Source organism: Oncorhynchus keta, chromosome 2 (assembly GCF_023373465.1).
Source record: "Oncorhynchus keta strain PuntledgeMale-10-30-2019 chromosome 2, Oket_V2, whole genome shotgun sequence".
NCBI classification, from domain to species: Eukaryota; Metazoa; Chordata; class Actinopteri; order Salmoniformes; family Salmonidae; genus Oncorhynchus; species Oncorhynchus keta.
This window is the reverse complement of record NC_068422.1, coordinates 65,514,145-65,531,124: the sequence shown is the minus strand read 5'-3', so window position 1 is coordinate 65,531,124 and position 16,980 is coordinate 65,514,145. Positions and strand designations below refer to the sequence as shown.

At 41.1% G+C, this 16,980-nt stretch overlaps 1 protein-coding gene across 1 annotated transcript; it reads right to left on the bottom strand.

Annotated features, from left to right (window-relative positions):
• Positions 1 to 1,263: 1,263 nt before the first annotated feature.
• LOC118358871 (polycystic kidney disease protein 1-like 2) lies at positions 1,264 to 16,858 on the bottom strand. The gene is made up of 23 exons (XM_035736849.2): positions 16,493 to 16,858; positions 15,316 to 15,456; positions 15,116 to 15,150; positions 14,953 to 15,013; positions 14,775 to 14,836; positions 14,462 to 14,524; positions 14,091 to 14,246; positions 13,747 to 13,865; positions 10,661 to 10,781; positions 10,460 to 10,582; positions 10,110 to 10,329; positions 9,661 to 9,842; positions 9,303 to 9,533; positions 9,108 to 9,209; positions 8,838 to 9,016; positions 7,941 to 8,087; positions 7,576 to 7,778; positions 5,580 to 5,767; positions 5,026 to 5,161; positions 4,705 to 4,900; positions 4,277 to 4,496; positions 4,070 to 4,154; positions 1,264 to 3,458 (listed from the first exon to the last, which is right to left on the bottom strand). Exons 1-23 carry the CDS (start codon positions 16,821 to 16,823, stop codon positions 3,412 to 3,414), a joined length of 3,348 nt encoding a protein of 1,115 aa, XP_035592742.1. The 5' UTR covers positions 16,824 to 16,858; the 3' UTR covers positions 1,264 to 3,411.
• Positions 16,859 to 16,980: the final 122 nt, after the last annotated feature.

Sequence of the window (16,980 nt, the reverse complement as noted above, 5' to 3'; positions counted from 1 at the left end):
GGCAATGTCCATTGATACTGAAGCATTGCAGAGGTTAAATGACAGATTACACAAACACACAGATTTTCTCAGGTTCAGCCTTCAGTTCTATGGAGACTCACAAAATGAATGAACACATTATCAACTGCATGTACTGCACAATGGATCTCAAAGCCCTCAGCAGAAATGTCATGTTTTGGTGGAGCTGCCTGTTTCTCATTACCCAGGGCTGAATGCAAGTCTTAGAGATAATGTGACCTTGCATACTTTCCTTACAGGGGGCACTACACTGTGTGTGCTAACTAGCAGAGGAAAAAACATATTAACATTGTGGACTGAGAGAGAGAGAAAGACAACTATACAGACTCTCTAATAGGTTTCTGATGAGGAGAGGAGAGTTCTGTTCTTTGTCACATCAAACTGTTAAACTGTCACTTCCTTTTCAGCTCATTCTCAGCTGTCAGTTCTAATGTCTGGAATGAGGAGTGAGTGACTCAATTGTTCCAGTCAACATTGTTACCATTATCAATACCAACATCAAAGAATTGTTATCCAAAAATCAACAGTTTGATTTTAAACCGAATAACCATTTGTTGACAACTCCAACATGCCTTTGCTCAGTGAGTTTTTTGGAGACCGTTATGACCTGACCACCCTTCCTTGTAGTAATTATTCTGTTAGGGGTTAGGTTAAATAATCTATGTGTATTGTATTGAGGCATAGGGAAAGTACAAAAGTGGCCTGTCTCTAAGTGCAAGGATGATTCCATAAGGAGTCATGTGTCTGGGGTTAGAACATGTTTATCAAAAATGAATAGAAACCACCTGTCTGGTTTATGATAAGATCACGGTTAAGTTACTATCCAACTGTCTAGTTTCTGTGGGAAGATGGCTTTCCACGTCATAGCAGGGGAGTGGAGTGAAGACTACAGGATGCAGATAGCGGAGTCGTATCTCGAGGACAGAGCGCCATCTGACCCAGACTGGATCATCCTACTGTGACATCTACTGTACTGTAGCTAAAATACTGTAACTCTGTATCCTTATGTCATTCAGCCAAAGCGTCCAATTGGGTGAAATTAATCTAATTTGAGCATTCTTTGTGTCCATCCTGGAGTGTACCAGAAAGTTAGAACCTAACATTTTAAACTGACTTGGACAGAGCTGTTTATTCACATGTGCTGTTGCTGGTCAACTCCATAGCTTGCAGTGACACACAGAGTTACGAACATGAGTCAGAGGAGTTCTTAGACAATCTCTGCCATGGCATTGAGATACAGTAACTTACATAACTGTCTGGGGTGATATGAGTGTATTCCTAATGGGTGATACCCTTTCTTTCATAACAATCAGCTGAGCACAGGGAAAGTAGGACTCACATTCTGATGGGGATGAGGGGAGAACACTGGAATATAACCTTATTTAGGGAAAAACAGTTTCAAAGACACCTTGTTTTAATCATTTTGAAAATGTGTTCCAATAAATAAATATATAATACTATGTGAACCCATAGATACAGTCACCTCCAAAAGTATTTGCACCCTTGACAAAGATGAGCAATACTAATACTCATACTTTATTGTATGCTCATATTAAAAATATGATTTTATATTAATACAGTTGAAAGAGATTTTGTTGAACCTTTTACTGCAGTGGGCTAAATGTAAATGTAAATAAAGTGTTCCTTGGTAGTCTTAAACAAATCTACTTCGTAACAAAAGTATACACCTCACACACGTGGTTATGGGCTTAAAATAGCGAGATAAAGAGTTGAAATGTATTACATTTTGAGTTTGCATCCCAATATACATCACAGAAGACTGAAATATAGCAAAACCGTTTGACATAGAAACACCGGATTTTCGGCGGCTTTTTATTACTTATGAAATTATGAAAAATATGAATAACATTCCACCCATGAGGCTACTAGGTCATTTCACTGCAGGAAGGGCTACCAAGTAAAAACACAATCTAAAAAAGATACTGTAGGTGTCAAAATTATTGGCACCCGTAAAGATTCTTATCAATACAATCAATTTTGTATTGATTGTATTAACATTCTACTTAAAAAAAAATAATAATCTCAGTTTAAGGAACTGTATCTTCCAGGGCTTCCCATTTCACAGGGGTATAAAAAAAAGAGGTAACACCATATATACCAAATATACCACGAATCACTATTAGGGAAACAAGAAGTTTAAAACCACTGGAGCAGTGGTGAACTTGCCTGGTAAAGGACCCAAGAGTGTTGTGTCCCTACTCGCAGTGATGAAGATGGTTTGGGATGAAATAAATGTCCAAGGGCCACAGTTGGAGAATGACAGAACATAACCGCATCTTGGGGTCACCAAGTCTCCAAATCTACCATTATATGCCACTTCCATGCCAAATGTCTATTTGGAAGGGTTGCCACCAAGGTGCTATGGTCAGATGAGATGAAAATAGAGGTATTTTGCCACGCACACCAGTGGTGGGTTTGGCTTTGAAAGAAAGATGCATATGCAGAAAATAACCCCATGCCTACTGTAAAATATGGTGGCTGATCTTTGATTTTATGAGGCGGTTTTGCTGCCTGGTCTTGGGGACCTTGTTAAGGTCAACGAACGGTATCATGAACTGTACCAAGTACCAGGACATTTTAGCCAAAAACCTGGTTGCCTCTACTAAGAGGCTGAAACTTGGCTACAAGTGGATCTTCCAGCAAGACAATGACCCCAAGCACACATAAAAATCCACAAAGAAATTATAAATTAACCAAGAAAATCATCAACATTTTGCAAAGGCCATCTCAGTCTCCGGACTTGAACCCCATTGAAAACCTGTGGTTTGAACTGAAGAGTGCAGTCCAGAGCACAGACCGAAGGATATCAAGGATCTGGAAAGATTATGTATGGAGGAGTGGTCTAAGATCGTTCCCAATGTGTTATTTAATCTCAGAAAACATTCAATATAGCTCTGGTTTTCTATTATTTATTTGATAGTCTTTTTTTCTCATCTTTATCAAGGGTGACAATGATTTTGGAGGTGACTGTATGTTACTTAAAAGTCAATATAAATGTACAGTGTAAAATAATATATCAGCGGTTTGTGATAAAATAAATATAACAGAGTAATTCCATACATTGAGTAACTTCATACAATCCACAGGAATAAACGTTTCTAACTATCAGCTTATTACTAAATATTACAATTTCAAATGATACAGTAGTTTTCAGTACATTCATACATATTATGCCTTATACATTTCTTATAAGATAAGAGTAACAAGTATTCAATAAAAACATAACAACTATATTTTCAAAGAACTCATATTCTCAGTTTGCCACGTTGATAGTCAGTGCAGCAGAGCAGAGGATGTCTGTTGTAGGGCATCAGAGGTCTTCCAACCCCATCGATCCTCTGGAGACAGCATGTAGAGCTAAATTGTGTTTCTTCAGTGTATCTCCCTACCGGAGTACAATTTACACATCTCCTGTTGTTCTGTAAAACAGATAAGACAGGCCTCTTTGTGAGGTCTTTTCTTTTCAACATCTCAGAAGGGAAGCTCAACAGAATCCCTGTGAGCCTGACATGGTGTGGCATACTAACACAGGTTTTTAGATATTTGTACCTTTATTTTACCAGCTTAGTCTCAACGATATTAAACATATATTTTACACTAGAGGCCTGGCCAAAATGGCAGCAAAACACTATGCTTCTCCTACTATTTGAGAGTAAAACAGACATATAGCTCTTTTCCAGTCTAAAATGCATATACCATTAATTATGCAGAACAGACAGGTTTCAATAGTTTGACAGAAGCCATTCATATCCAAGGCTTGTTGTATATCTGCACGAGAGTAGGCGTGGACATGAAAAAAATGTAATTTTCTCTCTACGACAATCCCTTTAGATACTGACTTTAACCCTTCTCTTTCTGTAAAACCCTCAATACTGAGAGTTGGGTTGATGTCATTTTGTAATTGCCTTTTCAGAGTACTAGTACTGACAAACCCAGATCAATTATGCCTTTGTAAAACTGACACTAAGGTAAAGCATAAGGGTTTTGTGAGAGCCCTGTACAGTAGGTCTTCTGTGGTAGAGGATCTTACCTTTCAGAAGTAGTCCAACCTCCTCACTGTCTTCTACTGCCACTGGTTTGAGGAGGAGGGCAAAGAAGATCGCCATACCAATTACCTGACAATAAACCCAAGAATCAAACAACATTCTTGTTTTTACATCTGCTGATGATTGACTGATTGATTGAACAGAACTTCAGGACTATGTTCTTCATGTAAGATATAGTGCCCTGGTCTTACCTTAAGAGGCTGCAGGATGAAGATGCTCTGGAAGAGGGACATGGCCAGAGAGATAACCCACTGGATGGATTTCTCCCTTCCATAGGCAAAGCCATACATCAGGGTAAAGTACGTGGACACCACACTGATGGAGACGAGCAAGAACCAGCCCACAAACACAAACCACCAGGGCAGCCAGCAGCTCGAGCTTTTCCTTTTCTCCCTAGCAACACAGGGAGGACTGGGAGAGGAGGCACAGAGGAAACACAGGTATGTTTAGGTACTTGGTCAGAGTAATGTATGACAACGATATTCACACAAATACAGAGAAATTAAACTTGATTGGAAACTGAGAGGAAGGCGAATGACGTGTAAATGTCTTTTTTGAAAAGCTTAACTTTGAATTCCGTTATTTATATCCCCTTCTCTGCACAGGTATATTGTCCAACCTGTAAGCCATGTGGCTGGTGAAAACCATCTCGGACATCTTCTGCAGCAGGTGGACGGTGTTCAGGATGTGTTGACGGGCCTCTGGGGTGGGGAAGGCACTCTCATCCAGCCGCTCCAGGCACATGGACAGGTGGTGGAGGAAGTACAGGACAAACTTGCTGCAGTAGACCCAGTGTGGGTCACCCTCGATCAACCCTAGTGATACGTAGGCAGACGCATCAAATCTTAGGACAATTACAACAATTACAATGACGTCAACACCTGTGTGACTTGTAAGGTTGTAAGGTTGTAAGGTTGCTCTTGCAGTGTCAGTGAAGCACCTTGCATAAGCTGAATGACCCCTTGCACTCTGCCCAAGGCTGAGCAAAGGTCATCGCATGACTCCAGCTTCTTCTCTAGCTCAGGCACTTTGTTCTTCTGGCTCTTACAGAGCAGATTCACCATCTCCTCTGTGTCCTAGATAGGGACGTAGCACACAGGAATACAGTACTTAAGGACAGAACATATATAAACACAGTTGCTAGAACCAATCTTAATAATGTATGTAGTTCTGTCCTTGAGGTTGTTCTTGTCGAATTCTGTTTTGTATTATGTAATTCTGTATTATGTTTCATGTTTTGTGTGGACCCCAGGAAGAGTAGCTGCTGCTATTGCAACAGATAATGGGGATCCTAATAAAATACCAAATACCAATCTTAATGGTTGCTATAACCATATTATATTGAGATATTGTATGGCCTTGGAGGTAAGAAAAAAGGAAGGCCCAGCTGAAAGGAATAAACGATGGGAGTGTTTGAAGGTTATAGAGTATGGAGTATGGAGCAGAACTATAACACAGCAGCAACACTTTATTTTGAAAATGGAAAGAGAGGACCTTAAGAATGGTTGGCATGGTAACAGCGAGGGGTTTCAGGCCCTGCATATCGTGGTTCTTCTCCTTTGGTTGGGCAACTCGCGACTTGATACTGCGGAATATGGTGATGATGAGGATGTTGATGGGGAACATGAGCAAACCGCTTTCCACCCCCACCATGATCTCCTCCCAAGTGACCTCCAGCGAACCTGGGACATGAAAGCACACACCATTATGGAGTCAAGGCACAATAACAGAGGCTATATCACTCAATCTATCATTCAATGTCCGAACACTTGTTGTGTTGTTCTGGGTCAAGTATTCCTTAGCCGTATAAAAGGTTTATCAAGGGCTTGGGGTCATTGAATAACCACTCTGTGCTGTGTGACAAGGTCTTTCAGGTCTGGATAGTCAAAGGAATGTGGCTGAAACGTTGTCTATTGACGGGTTATGAAGAGCCTTCCACTGCCTACAACTACTAGTCATTGTAACTCTGTGAACACCAAGGAGAAAAGAGCCTTGAGTGGGACCTTGCACTTATAATTGAGACCAGTCCTTGTCTTTGATACTTGACGCAGCTGTATCTAAAAGTCTGATATGTCCACATTGCAGGCTAATCGTAGTTCCCATGTACTGCACTGCTCTCTTTTTACTGTAGAATTTTTTTTTTCCGTTAGCCAAAATGTCCCATTTCTATTTGAGTGGAGAGTAAAATTGCCCATCCTTATCAGATGTAGCTCATTATTTCCCATCCTTATCAGATGCAGCTCATTATTTCCCATCCTTATCAGAGGCAGCTCATTATTTCCCATCCTTATCAGATGCTGCTCATTATTTCCCATCCTTATCAGATGCAGCTCATTATTGCCCATCCTTATCAGATGCAGCTCATTATTGCCCATCCTTATCAGATGCAGCTCATTATTTCCCATCCTTATCAGAGGCAGCTCATTATTTCCCATCCTTATCAGAGGCAGCTCATTATTTCCCATCCTTATCAGATGCAGCTCATTATTTCCCATCCTTATCAGATGCAGCTCATTATTTCCCATCCTTATCAGAGGCAGCTCATTATTTCCCATCCTTATCAGAGGCAGCTCATTATTTCCCATCCTCATCAGAGGCAGCTCATTATTTCCCATCCTCAGAGGCAGCTCATTATTTCCCATCCTTATCAGAGGCAGCTCATTATTTCCCATCCTCATCAGAGGCAGCTCATTATTTCCCATCCTCATCAGAGGCAGCTCATTATTTCCCATCCTTATCAGAGGCAGCTCATTACTGCCCATCCTTATCAGAGGCAGCTCATTATTTCCCATCCTTATCAGAGGCAGCTCATTATTTCCCATCCTTATCAGAGGCAGCTCATTAGATGTGGGCTCAGATATGAACGGCACAGTCACAAAAGAGGACTGATTGACTCACCCACAAGGACTTATCCAGTACAATGTTGTATCTCTATTGATAGAATCATTTGTATGTTGTAAGATAATGGCTAAAGTGTTCCACTCTGAAATTGTATAATAGTGTGAAATGTTTGAGAATCATAAGAAGATAATATGAGGATGTGTGTAGCTCTGTTAGAATTATAAAAATAGGGTATTATAGTCTTTAGTAGGGATGTAAGCAGAGTGAAGTGGTAAAACAGATCATAGAAAACCTTCAGAGGTTTTCTAACCAAGAGAGCCCCAACTGGGGAGGGGAAGTGAAAGCCTTGAAGAATGAGACAAGATTGAGGGTTCTTTCTCTACAATGTGGTTAGTCGAAAAGTACTGCTTGTTTGAGTTGGGAGTAGCCAAAGAGAGGAATGTGAGAGTGTATTATAAAAGGACTGGGTCCTCATTTTTGTCTTTAGAGCTCTCATGAATAAACCACAAATAACCTTTTTTACAGAATCTGAGTCTTTGCCTAATTTCTATTGAGGGAAATTAAGGGCTTGAGGGAAATTAAGGGAAATTAGTCAAAGCGATAGTATCATCATTGAGATTGAAAATTCTCGTAACATCTATGGACTTACCAATGGTGAAGATGACAGGAGACTGCTGGTTTTTGGGGATTTTCCAGAAGGCGATGTTGATGGCCATGGTGCAGAGCAGGAGGCTCATGCAGCAGGACACCCTCTGTGCTCGGGTGAACGGGCTACGCCAGGGAGGGTCTACGATGGACACCCAGATGTGCTGATCTCTAAAGCCTGACGACGTCCTGGTCTGGAAAATATTTCTGGGACATAGAAAGTGTGGGACATTTAAAGGAATTGCATTGGAAAAGTAGACGAGGATACAATGGTTCAGAATTAAACTCCATGACACATTGCAAGATGTTTGATCTAGCCTAGAAATCCTCTACATGTTGTAACATTGTATTCTACCAGTTGTCAGTCACCTAAAGCTTCTGATCTCATTCTTCTTGGCAGCGTTGAGGGTCTTCTTGGTCAGCCCCTCCCCCCTGTCGGAGCTCAGCCATGATGAGGATAGGAAATGCCAAACCTTCTGTCTCTGCAGGTCTTGGATCGTCACCTTGTTGAGATACCTGGTGGGAGGAGACGTGATGTTACACTCAGGAAACTGCTTCTAATTCCCTGTGTAGAGAAACAGATTCTTCAAAGTCCCAGTGCAGTCAAAAATGTGATTTCCCTGTGTTTTATATTTCCACATTATGAGGTTGGAATAATACTGTGACATTGATGATAATGCCTTTTTAGTGTAAGAACTGTTTAAAAATACATTTCAGCCTGTTTTGGTGGGATGGAGTTTTGGCCTACCTGGGGACAACAGACCAATAAGAAATAGAGTTCCAAACCTCTCTGTTAATAACAGCTCGTGTTCCCCTTCCCACTCCGAAGATAGTCCTAGCAAAATCCTTTGCTAAGAAGCTATTTTGTTTCTTAGTAACAATTTAATTGAAAACAATCACAGTAAGGTACTTAATTGTTACCCAGAAATGATTTGATATGGAGATAAATACGGCAGCATTGAACCTTTAAGACAGGTATTAAACAGGAGGAGAGGAGGAGACAAGGTGAGGTGAGGAGGCAAGGATGCTATTTTGAAGTGTCATTGTGATGAAACTCTACCAGGTCTCCTGTGGTGAGTGGAGCAACGCTTGATAATGTCACACCTAAACTACTTTAACAGCCCAGTATTTATAGGTCCTAGTTGTCTTGCAGATTCTTAACCGAACCTAAGAGTTCAGTGTGCCACATATAATTTTAAACATGACTTGACCTTAAACAAGTCACAACAATTACAGTGAGGATGTGTCATCTGCCCTGGTGCTTACCAGGAGGGGTGCCCCCCAGAGTTGTCATGGCACAGCTGGATGCCCGTCAGCTCCCCCAGGGGAAAGGGTGTGGTCACCAGGAACAAGTCCACACCCCTTCTCTCAAATACTGGTTTATCAGGGTCACTTAGGTGGTGGGGCTCACTCTCTCCCTGTGTACCCACCAACTTGACTGTCACCTACATAAAAAAATACTCTAATTAGCTAATTCCTATGCTAAGTAAACTGACCACAGAATGAAGGATCTACTCAGTTACCACCCCATCTTACATTGGCAGAGGTACCCGCCCCTCTCCGACTGCCAGTCTGGACATTCAGTAGGTAGTTATAATTGGCACATGGGTGGTTATCCTTCAGGAGTGTCATCTTCCTCTGTGAACAAAAAAAGTGTTTCAGTGAGTGTATGTGCGTGTGCGTGTGCGTGTGTGTGTGTATTTGTGTTTGTACACGCCTTGATAAACTCACCCTGGTGAGGGCCCTCCTGTCTGCATAGCAGGCCCAGAGCAGAGTGACCAGGTATAGGCCAAAGAAGGCAGAGAGCAACGCCACCACCACATAGTTCTCATTCACTGTGGCAAAGTACTGAGCTGTGAGCGACACGTCTACGTAGTTGGGCATCACAAAGAAAGAGCTCCCAAACGATGTCAGGTGGTTACACAGACAATGTGTCATCCTGGGAGTTGACTGTATACCCACCTAGAACAAGACAACACAGACAAACGCCTTCGCAATATCACAAACACATTTCGATGCTTACCAATTAGGTTTGTTCATACTCTGATGGAGACAAAGGAGGGATAGGGCTCATTAATAGCAGCCTCACCCAGCAGCCAGCTATGCTCCATGTCAGCTGTTTAGTGTTCCAGTACATGCACTTAGTAGTGAAGGTGGTGATCTGTAGTGTCAGTCCCTTGCTCCAGGTTGAGTTAAACAGACTGGCATTCACATACCAGGTGCCTGTTCCATTTTCCAACATCTCAGGGGTGACCAGCCAGCGATAACCCTCTGAAAGACCACAATAGGCTATGAACATGGATCACTCTGTACCACCCAGGCTAAGAAATAAAACCAACCATACCTTTTGAGAGCCCAACCTCCAATTATAGTGTGAAATGTCAGACAGACATGTCTTAAAACTTGTGAATCACCATGAATATCAAAGCCTTATGTGAATCTACGTACATACCAGACAGCTAGATTGACTGAAAGCAGTAGCACACTGGGTGTAATGTTATGCCAAGCGGTAACTATGGTGATGGAGTCCTCCTCTACCTGTGTGTCTCAGGACGGTGCGGTGTTTATAGTGGGTGTCATTGGGTGGGGAGCCCAGGCCCAGCAGCAGTTCTATGGACACGTTGAAACTGGGCTCTACGGTGAATATGACTGTGATGTTGGGGTCTGTAGTGTTGAAAGAGGTCCCCACCTGAGCCCCTTCCTCCAAGGATACAGTTATACCAGAGAGCACAGGAGCATCTGGGCGTGGCAGGACGATCTATAGAGAAGGGAGAGAAACAGCCAAACCTATTTCCATTCATGGTTCTCTCATCTCTGTTAGGGAAATGAGGATGGAATGACAGCAGGCTAAAGTTAAAGTAGTTGGCCTGTTCTATCCTGTAGCCTACCTCAATTAGCTCTGTCAAGTTTTCTACACTGATTTCCGTCAATCCATCCCTTAGTACAAGGGTACACACCGTTCCTGTGATGTTTTCAGTGGACGGATATGGGTTGCCCATAAAAGTGGTCATCTGAGAGGAATAAAAGAATATCTGAATAAAATACTATTTGCACAACGAAACAACATCAATGTTGTTTACCGTACACACCTGCACATTAACAACTGAGTGGTTTTTCAGAGAGGAATGTAATGCTGAGAAAGATGGCAGCTTGATGTATGCATCGTCGTCTGACCCGAGAACCTTGTTATCCATTTGTGATGGGGTGAGGCTGAGGAAGACAAGAAGACAAACGTCAGACAGCTTACATTCAAGTAGAGGACAGCAAGATGCACAGTTATACAAAAAAAGGTGCTGAGTAGAACCATAAAGGGTTCATTGGTTTGTCCCCATAGGGGAACCCTTTTTTGGTGCAAGTTAGAACCCTTTATGAAGGGTTCTGCATAGAACCCTCTATGAAGGGTTCTGCCAATAACTATTTTATCCTCTAAAAGGTTCTACCGAGAACCCTTATATCTTTGAAGAGTTCTTACTAGAACCTCAATGAACGGTTTCCACCAGTCTTATTAGCCTTTAAAATGAATCTCTGTATGACAATACTTTATATGTTTCATAAGGCCTTTCTTTGAGTGCTTAGTTATACCCTAAGTGGTGTTAAGAAATTCCAGTTTTACAGGCCACATCAGGTCAGCAAGTCACATTATGCTGGTTTGCAAAGTAAGGTGTAGTTCTTATTGGAGTCCAGCCAGAGTGAGGATATCCAACAATCAACATGTTTAATCTCCCGCAATTTGCATTGAGAATGACTGCCAGGGTTGGAAAGATTGATTATTGGGACTACCTACATCATCTAAACTGGATCAACCATCTCAGAAATGAGTGAAATTAGTCCAACTTCTAACAGATTCAATTCGTTTAGGAAAATGTATGCTATTTATCTTTGTGTAGCATAAGATTAATCAACCAATCAATGCACAAGCAAAAACACAGATATTGAAACAAACAATTCTGAAAATCAACCTGCAATAGAGCATGCTGAGAAATATGATAATGAGTGGTGTGGTTTTGAGTGTTTTACTCTCCAGTCGTGGCCAAAGGTTTTGAGAATGACACAAATATTCATTTTCACAAAGTCTGCTGCCTCAGTGTCTTTAGATATTTTTTGTCAGATGTTAATATGGAATATTGAAGTATAGTTACAAGCATTTCACAAGTGTCAAAGGATTTTATTGACAATTACATTAAGTTGATGCAGAGTCAATATTTGCAGTGTTGACCTTTCTTTTTCAAGACCTCTGCAATCGCCCTGGCATGCTGTCAATTAACTTCTGGGCCACATCCGAACTGATGGCAGCCCATTCTTGCATAATCAATGCTTGGAGTTTGTCAAACCCAATTTGTGGGTTTTTGTTTGTCCACCAGCCTCTTGAGGATTGACAACAAGTTCTCAATGGGATTAAGGTCTGGGGAGTTTCCTGGACATGGACCAAAAATATTGATGTTTTGTTCCCAGAGCCACTTAGTTATCACTTTTGCCTTATGGCAAGGTGCTCCGTCATGCTGGAAAGGGCATTGTTCGTCACCAAACTGTTCCTGGATGGTTGGGAGAAGTTGCTCTCGGAGGATGTGGTTGGTATCATTCTTTATTCATGGCTGTGTTCATAGGCAAAATTGTGAGTGAGCCCACTCCCTTGGCTGAGAAGCAACCCCACACATGAATGGTCTCAGGATGCTTTACTGTTGGCATGACAGGACTGATGGTAGCGTGGTACCGTGTCTTCTCTGGACAAGCTTTTTTCCAGATGCCCCAAACAATCAGAAAGGGGATTCATCAGAGAAAATGACTTTACCCCAGTCCTCAGCAGTCCAATCACTGTACCTTTCGCAGAATATCAGTCTCTCCCTGATGTTTTTCCTGGAGAGAAGTGGCTTCTTTGCTGCCCTTCTTGACACCAAGCCATCCTCCAAAAGTCTTCAGGGGCGCCCTGAAGCCTTCTTCACAACAATTGAACCGCTCTCCGTGAAGATCTTCATGATCAGATAAATGGTTGATTTAGGGGCAATCTTACTGGCGGCAATATCCTTGCCTGTGAAGCCCTTTTTGTGCAAAGCAATGATGATGGCACGTATTTCCTTGCAGGTAACCATGGTTGACAGAGGAAGAACAATGATTCCAAGCACCAACCTCCTTTTGAAGCGTCGAGTCTGTTATTCAAACTCAATCAGCATGACAGCGTGATATCCATCCTTGTCCTCGTCAACACTAACGAGAGAATCCCTAACATGATGTCAGCTGGTCCTTTTGTTGCAGGGCTGAAATGCAGTGGAAATGTTTTTGGGGGGGATTCAGTTCATTTGCATGGCAAAGAGGGACTTTGCAATTCATCTTCATAACATTCTGGAGCATATGCAAAATTGCCATCATACAAACTGAGGCAGCAGACTGTGAAAATGTATATTTGTGTCATTCTCAAAACTTTTGGCCACGACTGTACACAGAGTAAAAATGACACAATCATACTCAACTCTGGTTAACACCAACACTGGGGATCTTTTACACCACTGAGTGTTACGTTAATTGAACTCCTGAATCACTAGAAAGGCTACACTTAAAAATCAACACTTGGTAAAACTGGCCAATTTGCTGTGTACCGTACAATATAATACTGGTTCACTCAGACTGGTTCACCTACTCTCTGCTCAATAAAAGCACAGAAAATACTGGCAAAGATACCAACTATGTCAGTACTGTATATGTACAAGTATTCATGGAATACCAGATGCAGTAAATACACAAATATTGACATATGGGTGGTTTAAAACCTCACACATACATTTTTAAATTGATCAGATTACTCAAAATTACTTAAACACTAATGCTCAGGAAATATTTTAATGAAAGAAAGAGGAAAAGGAAGAAAAACGGTTATTCAGATTCAGAAGGATTCTATGCAGAAGAACCCTTCTTGACTTCCAAGGAATCTGTCTTGCCTTCCAAACAATCATCAAAAACCCCTTTCTTCCAGAAAATGGTTCTTAGGATGAAAACGGTTCTAGGTAGAACTCTTTGCCTTACAAATAACTTTTCTCTTTCAAAAAGGTTTCGTCAAAAAACTATTCTTGGTAGAACCATTTCCTTGTGCAAAGAACCCTTTTAGAACTCTTTTTCTACGAGTGTAGAATTGGCGGCTATACCAATGAGTGAGATGATGGAGGCCCAGGTGTTAAACACTAACCTGATCTGGTAGATGCTGCCTGTTGGGTGCTTCACGATGAAGGCCTCATTTAGTTCTGTGGTCATTACTAAGCTTACCGCCTTATAAATCTCAAAGGTCAAATCAAACATTTCCTTGTCCTGTTTGAAGACAGCAGAGCATCAGCAAAATGCCCTCTCTATTGTCATATGTCACAACACTAAAAACAGATCGATATGTTTACAGTATGTACAGCACATTAGGTTTAGAGTATGGACATTACGTTTTCAGTATGTACAGTACATTAGGTTTTCAGTATGTAATCCAACATTTACATTTTACGTGCACCTACTGTGGTACAACTATGCGATCATTGCTTGACCCACCACTTTAGTGTCACTGTCCTCGCTACATCTTTTCATTTTGAGGAGTATGACACCCCCAGCACAGTTGATGAGGAGGCTAGCTGTTGTGTTGTCTAATCTCAAAGCACTTGGAAACAGCATCTGTGTTCCATGTAGTAGAAGCTCAAGGTACTTTTTCTGCTGGGGGAGGGTACAGGTTAGGTCCAAATTGACCAGATACAGCAGTATCACTTATTTAATTACATTCACTGTTTGCTGATTTGATAATAATATATCTCTGTGGTGAGAGAGAGAGCACTTTGACGGAAAGTTCCAGCGGCCCTAAACTTTGTCATCTATTCCACTGACCACACCCAACTTAATACATGTCCATGGTCATTGTGATGCTTTACCCCGTTGGCGTCTGTAGGCTCTCCTATAGCCTTTTCCATTCTTTCCAGTTCCATCTGAGCCTCCTGAAACAAAACAGAGGATATGACTACAAAACTACCAACCACTGAAAACTATAATTGTGTTAATGCTTTGATAGCAAAAAGTGCTTTGAATATCCCACTGGGGACACACTGGTTGAATCAACGTTGTTTCCATGTAATTTGAACAAAACTATGTTGAACCAACGTGGAATAGACAATGAATTGACGTCTGTGCACAATGGGATGTGACAAAATATCACACTGCACTTTTAACAAAGGCAACATTTCTGACCTTGAGGAGCTCATCCATCTTGGTCACTTGTTTCTCCATGCTAGACAGACTCCTTGACATACCTGTAGGATAACAAGGAGAGGAGAGAGAGAAAGAGAGAGAGACGTTTAGTTTGTGGAAGTAAATGGTTGGTTGAAACCGTGAAACAAATTTGCCATCATACTTTACACAAACTCACGGTTGACTTTAATTTGATGGCTTCTCCAGTGTCTTGATTTGCCACTTGCTCCCTGTTTGTCCTACAAAAGTCAACAGGAACCATTCATATTCACAATAACTTTACTGACGCTGCACCATAGGATTACACCAACTGATAAAGGCCACTAATAAAAGCCACTTACCATACTCTTTGATGCATTTGTAGAGATATTAAAAACTGTAGAACAAGAATTGTACAGCACAGACTTCATTCATTATATCAGTGAGGCCTCTACACTATTGTTAAATAACGAAAGAAAATGCTGCAGCATATCTGCTTACAATAAGGATCAGGACACATTTTTTAAAACATGTTAAAATGGGGTTATTGAAGGTGCTGTACCCAGGGTGCAGAGGAAGCCACGCCGAGCGCTGCAGTTGGTTGAGGTCACCAGCTGAAAGGGATCCATCATCACATAGGTGCAGAGGAGCGGGACCCTCTCATTACTCTTAGAAGTACCATTCTCTCCTGTAGCATTATACACTACAGACACATGAAACAATTATTGAAAAGCTATGAAATTGACTGTTTTCCATATAACACTGTTATTTTTAACATTCGGTTTTCAAACAAAAATGTATCATTTAAAATGTCATTTTATTATAGCTGACGGATCGAGCCCTATGGCTATGTTCCAAGACAGATGGAAATAGGTCTCATTACATAAAAATAATGGATTTCCTGACATCATTTGACACTGATAATCTATCTATAGTGAAGACGTGCCTCACAATTGGTAACTGCCAGGGTTTCCAGTTAAGACAAAGTGCCTCTGTACAGCTCATGAATTCCACAAAGACCATAAGCAGTGGCTTAATTAAGATCACTCAACTTTATCATTGAATTACAAAATCTATTCCATTATCATGGTTCACAGAGAGCTTAAAGCTGCAATCAGCAGTTGAAACAATAGCAAAGTGTACTCCCCGACATCATTCCAACAGAAGAATGTCATGTGATGAAGTTGAATCAATGTAGAGAACTGACTGAATTTTGAAAAAAGTCATCAATGTAAGAGCATTTGGTCTTTTTTCACCCAACATGAAATCAATGACATGGTGATATTGTTTGTTATTTTACACTGAAATCATGTTAGTTGACAAATTTAAATCAAAACTTGACATTGAACTGATATCTGTGCCCAGTGGGTAACCACTCTCAAATTCATAGACAGAGATATGAATGCAATCCATGACAATCCATGATATCAACATTATAGTTTAAAAAATGTGTTGAGGCTATACAATGTTTGTTTACATTTAGTTTGTTTACAAACATTGGAGTAAAACAATCTTATATTTTGAGTTCTGATGGGGTACGACACTTGAACTGAGCTCATATTATTCAAGAACCAATGGGTACATTTCATTCATTTATATGTCCAAAAATGGATGTAACTTCAATTAGAGCTATAGAGAAATCAGTATCAAACAAATCCTCTGTCACAGTGCAGCCCTGGAACCATAGTATAGAGTGGTTTACTAGTATTTTCTAGTGGGTTACCAGTATTTTTACTCACCGATCACTGGCCCCTGGTACTGCCCTATAACACCCTTAGCCACCCACCAAGTGAGGTTTTTTGTGTGTCTCTCTTTCGAGAAGTCCTGAAGGAAGCTCTTGGTCTTGCAATTCAGATCCCTCAGAAGTTTCCCTCCTCGCTCCTTGCAGGACTCCTGGGCTTGAGACCAGCTCTTTGGCTTTTGAGAAAACTCATAGGCCATATTCTTGAACACATGTTTGAATTCTATAGAAGTGGTATTATCTGCATCCTCTTCACTGCATGCTGTACTGGCCGTAGATACAATCCCCACAGAAATCCACAAAAAAGAGGCTCGTATGAACAAATCCATTATAGATGGTAGAGCTATGATAGCCTACAATCTGCAACAAGTACTGATCTCAGAATAAAGGCAGTCTCTGCCCATTTTATGGAAATTAGAAAGCTTTCTTTCGAAAAACTGTGAATACACTCTTACTACATTAGGAAAATCACTACAGACACTCAAA

Bases quoted from the DNA above. Each gene is read 5' to 3' on its own strand.
- LOC118358871 (XM_035736849.2), bottom strand. From the start codon at position 16,823: ATGGATTTGTTCATACGAGCCTCTTTTTTGTGGATTTCTGTGGGGATT. The intron at 15,151-15,315 runs GTACAGCACCTT...CTTGTTCTACAG, and splicing joins TGGCTTCCTCTGCACCCTGG to TTTTTAATATCTCTACAAAT. The intron at 9,843-10,109 runs GTAGAGGAGGAC...GTGGTCTTTCAG, and splicing joins CACCGTCCTGAGACACACAG to AGGGTTATCGCTGGCTGGTC.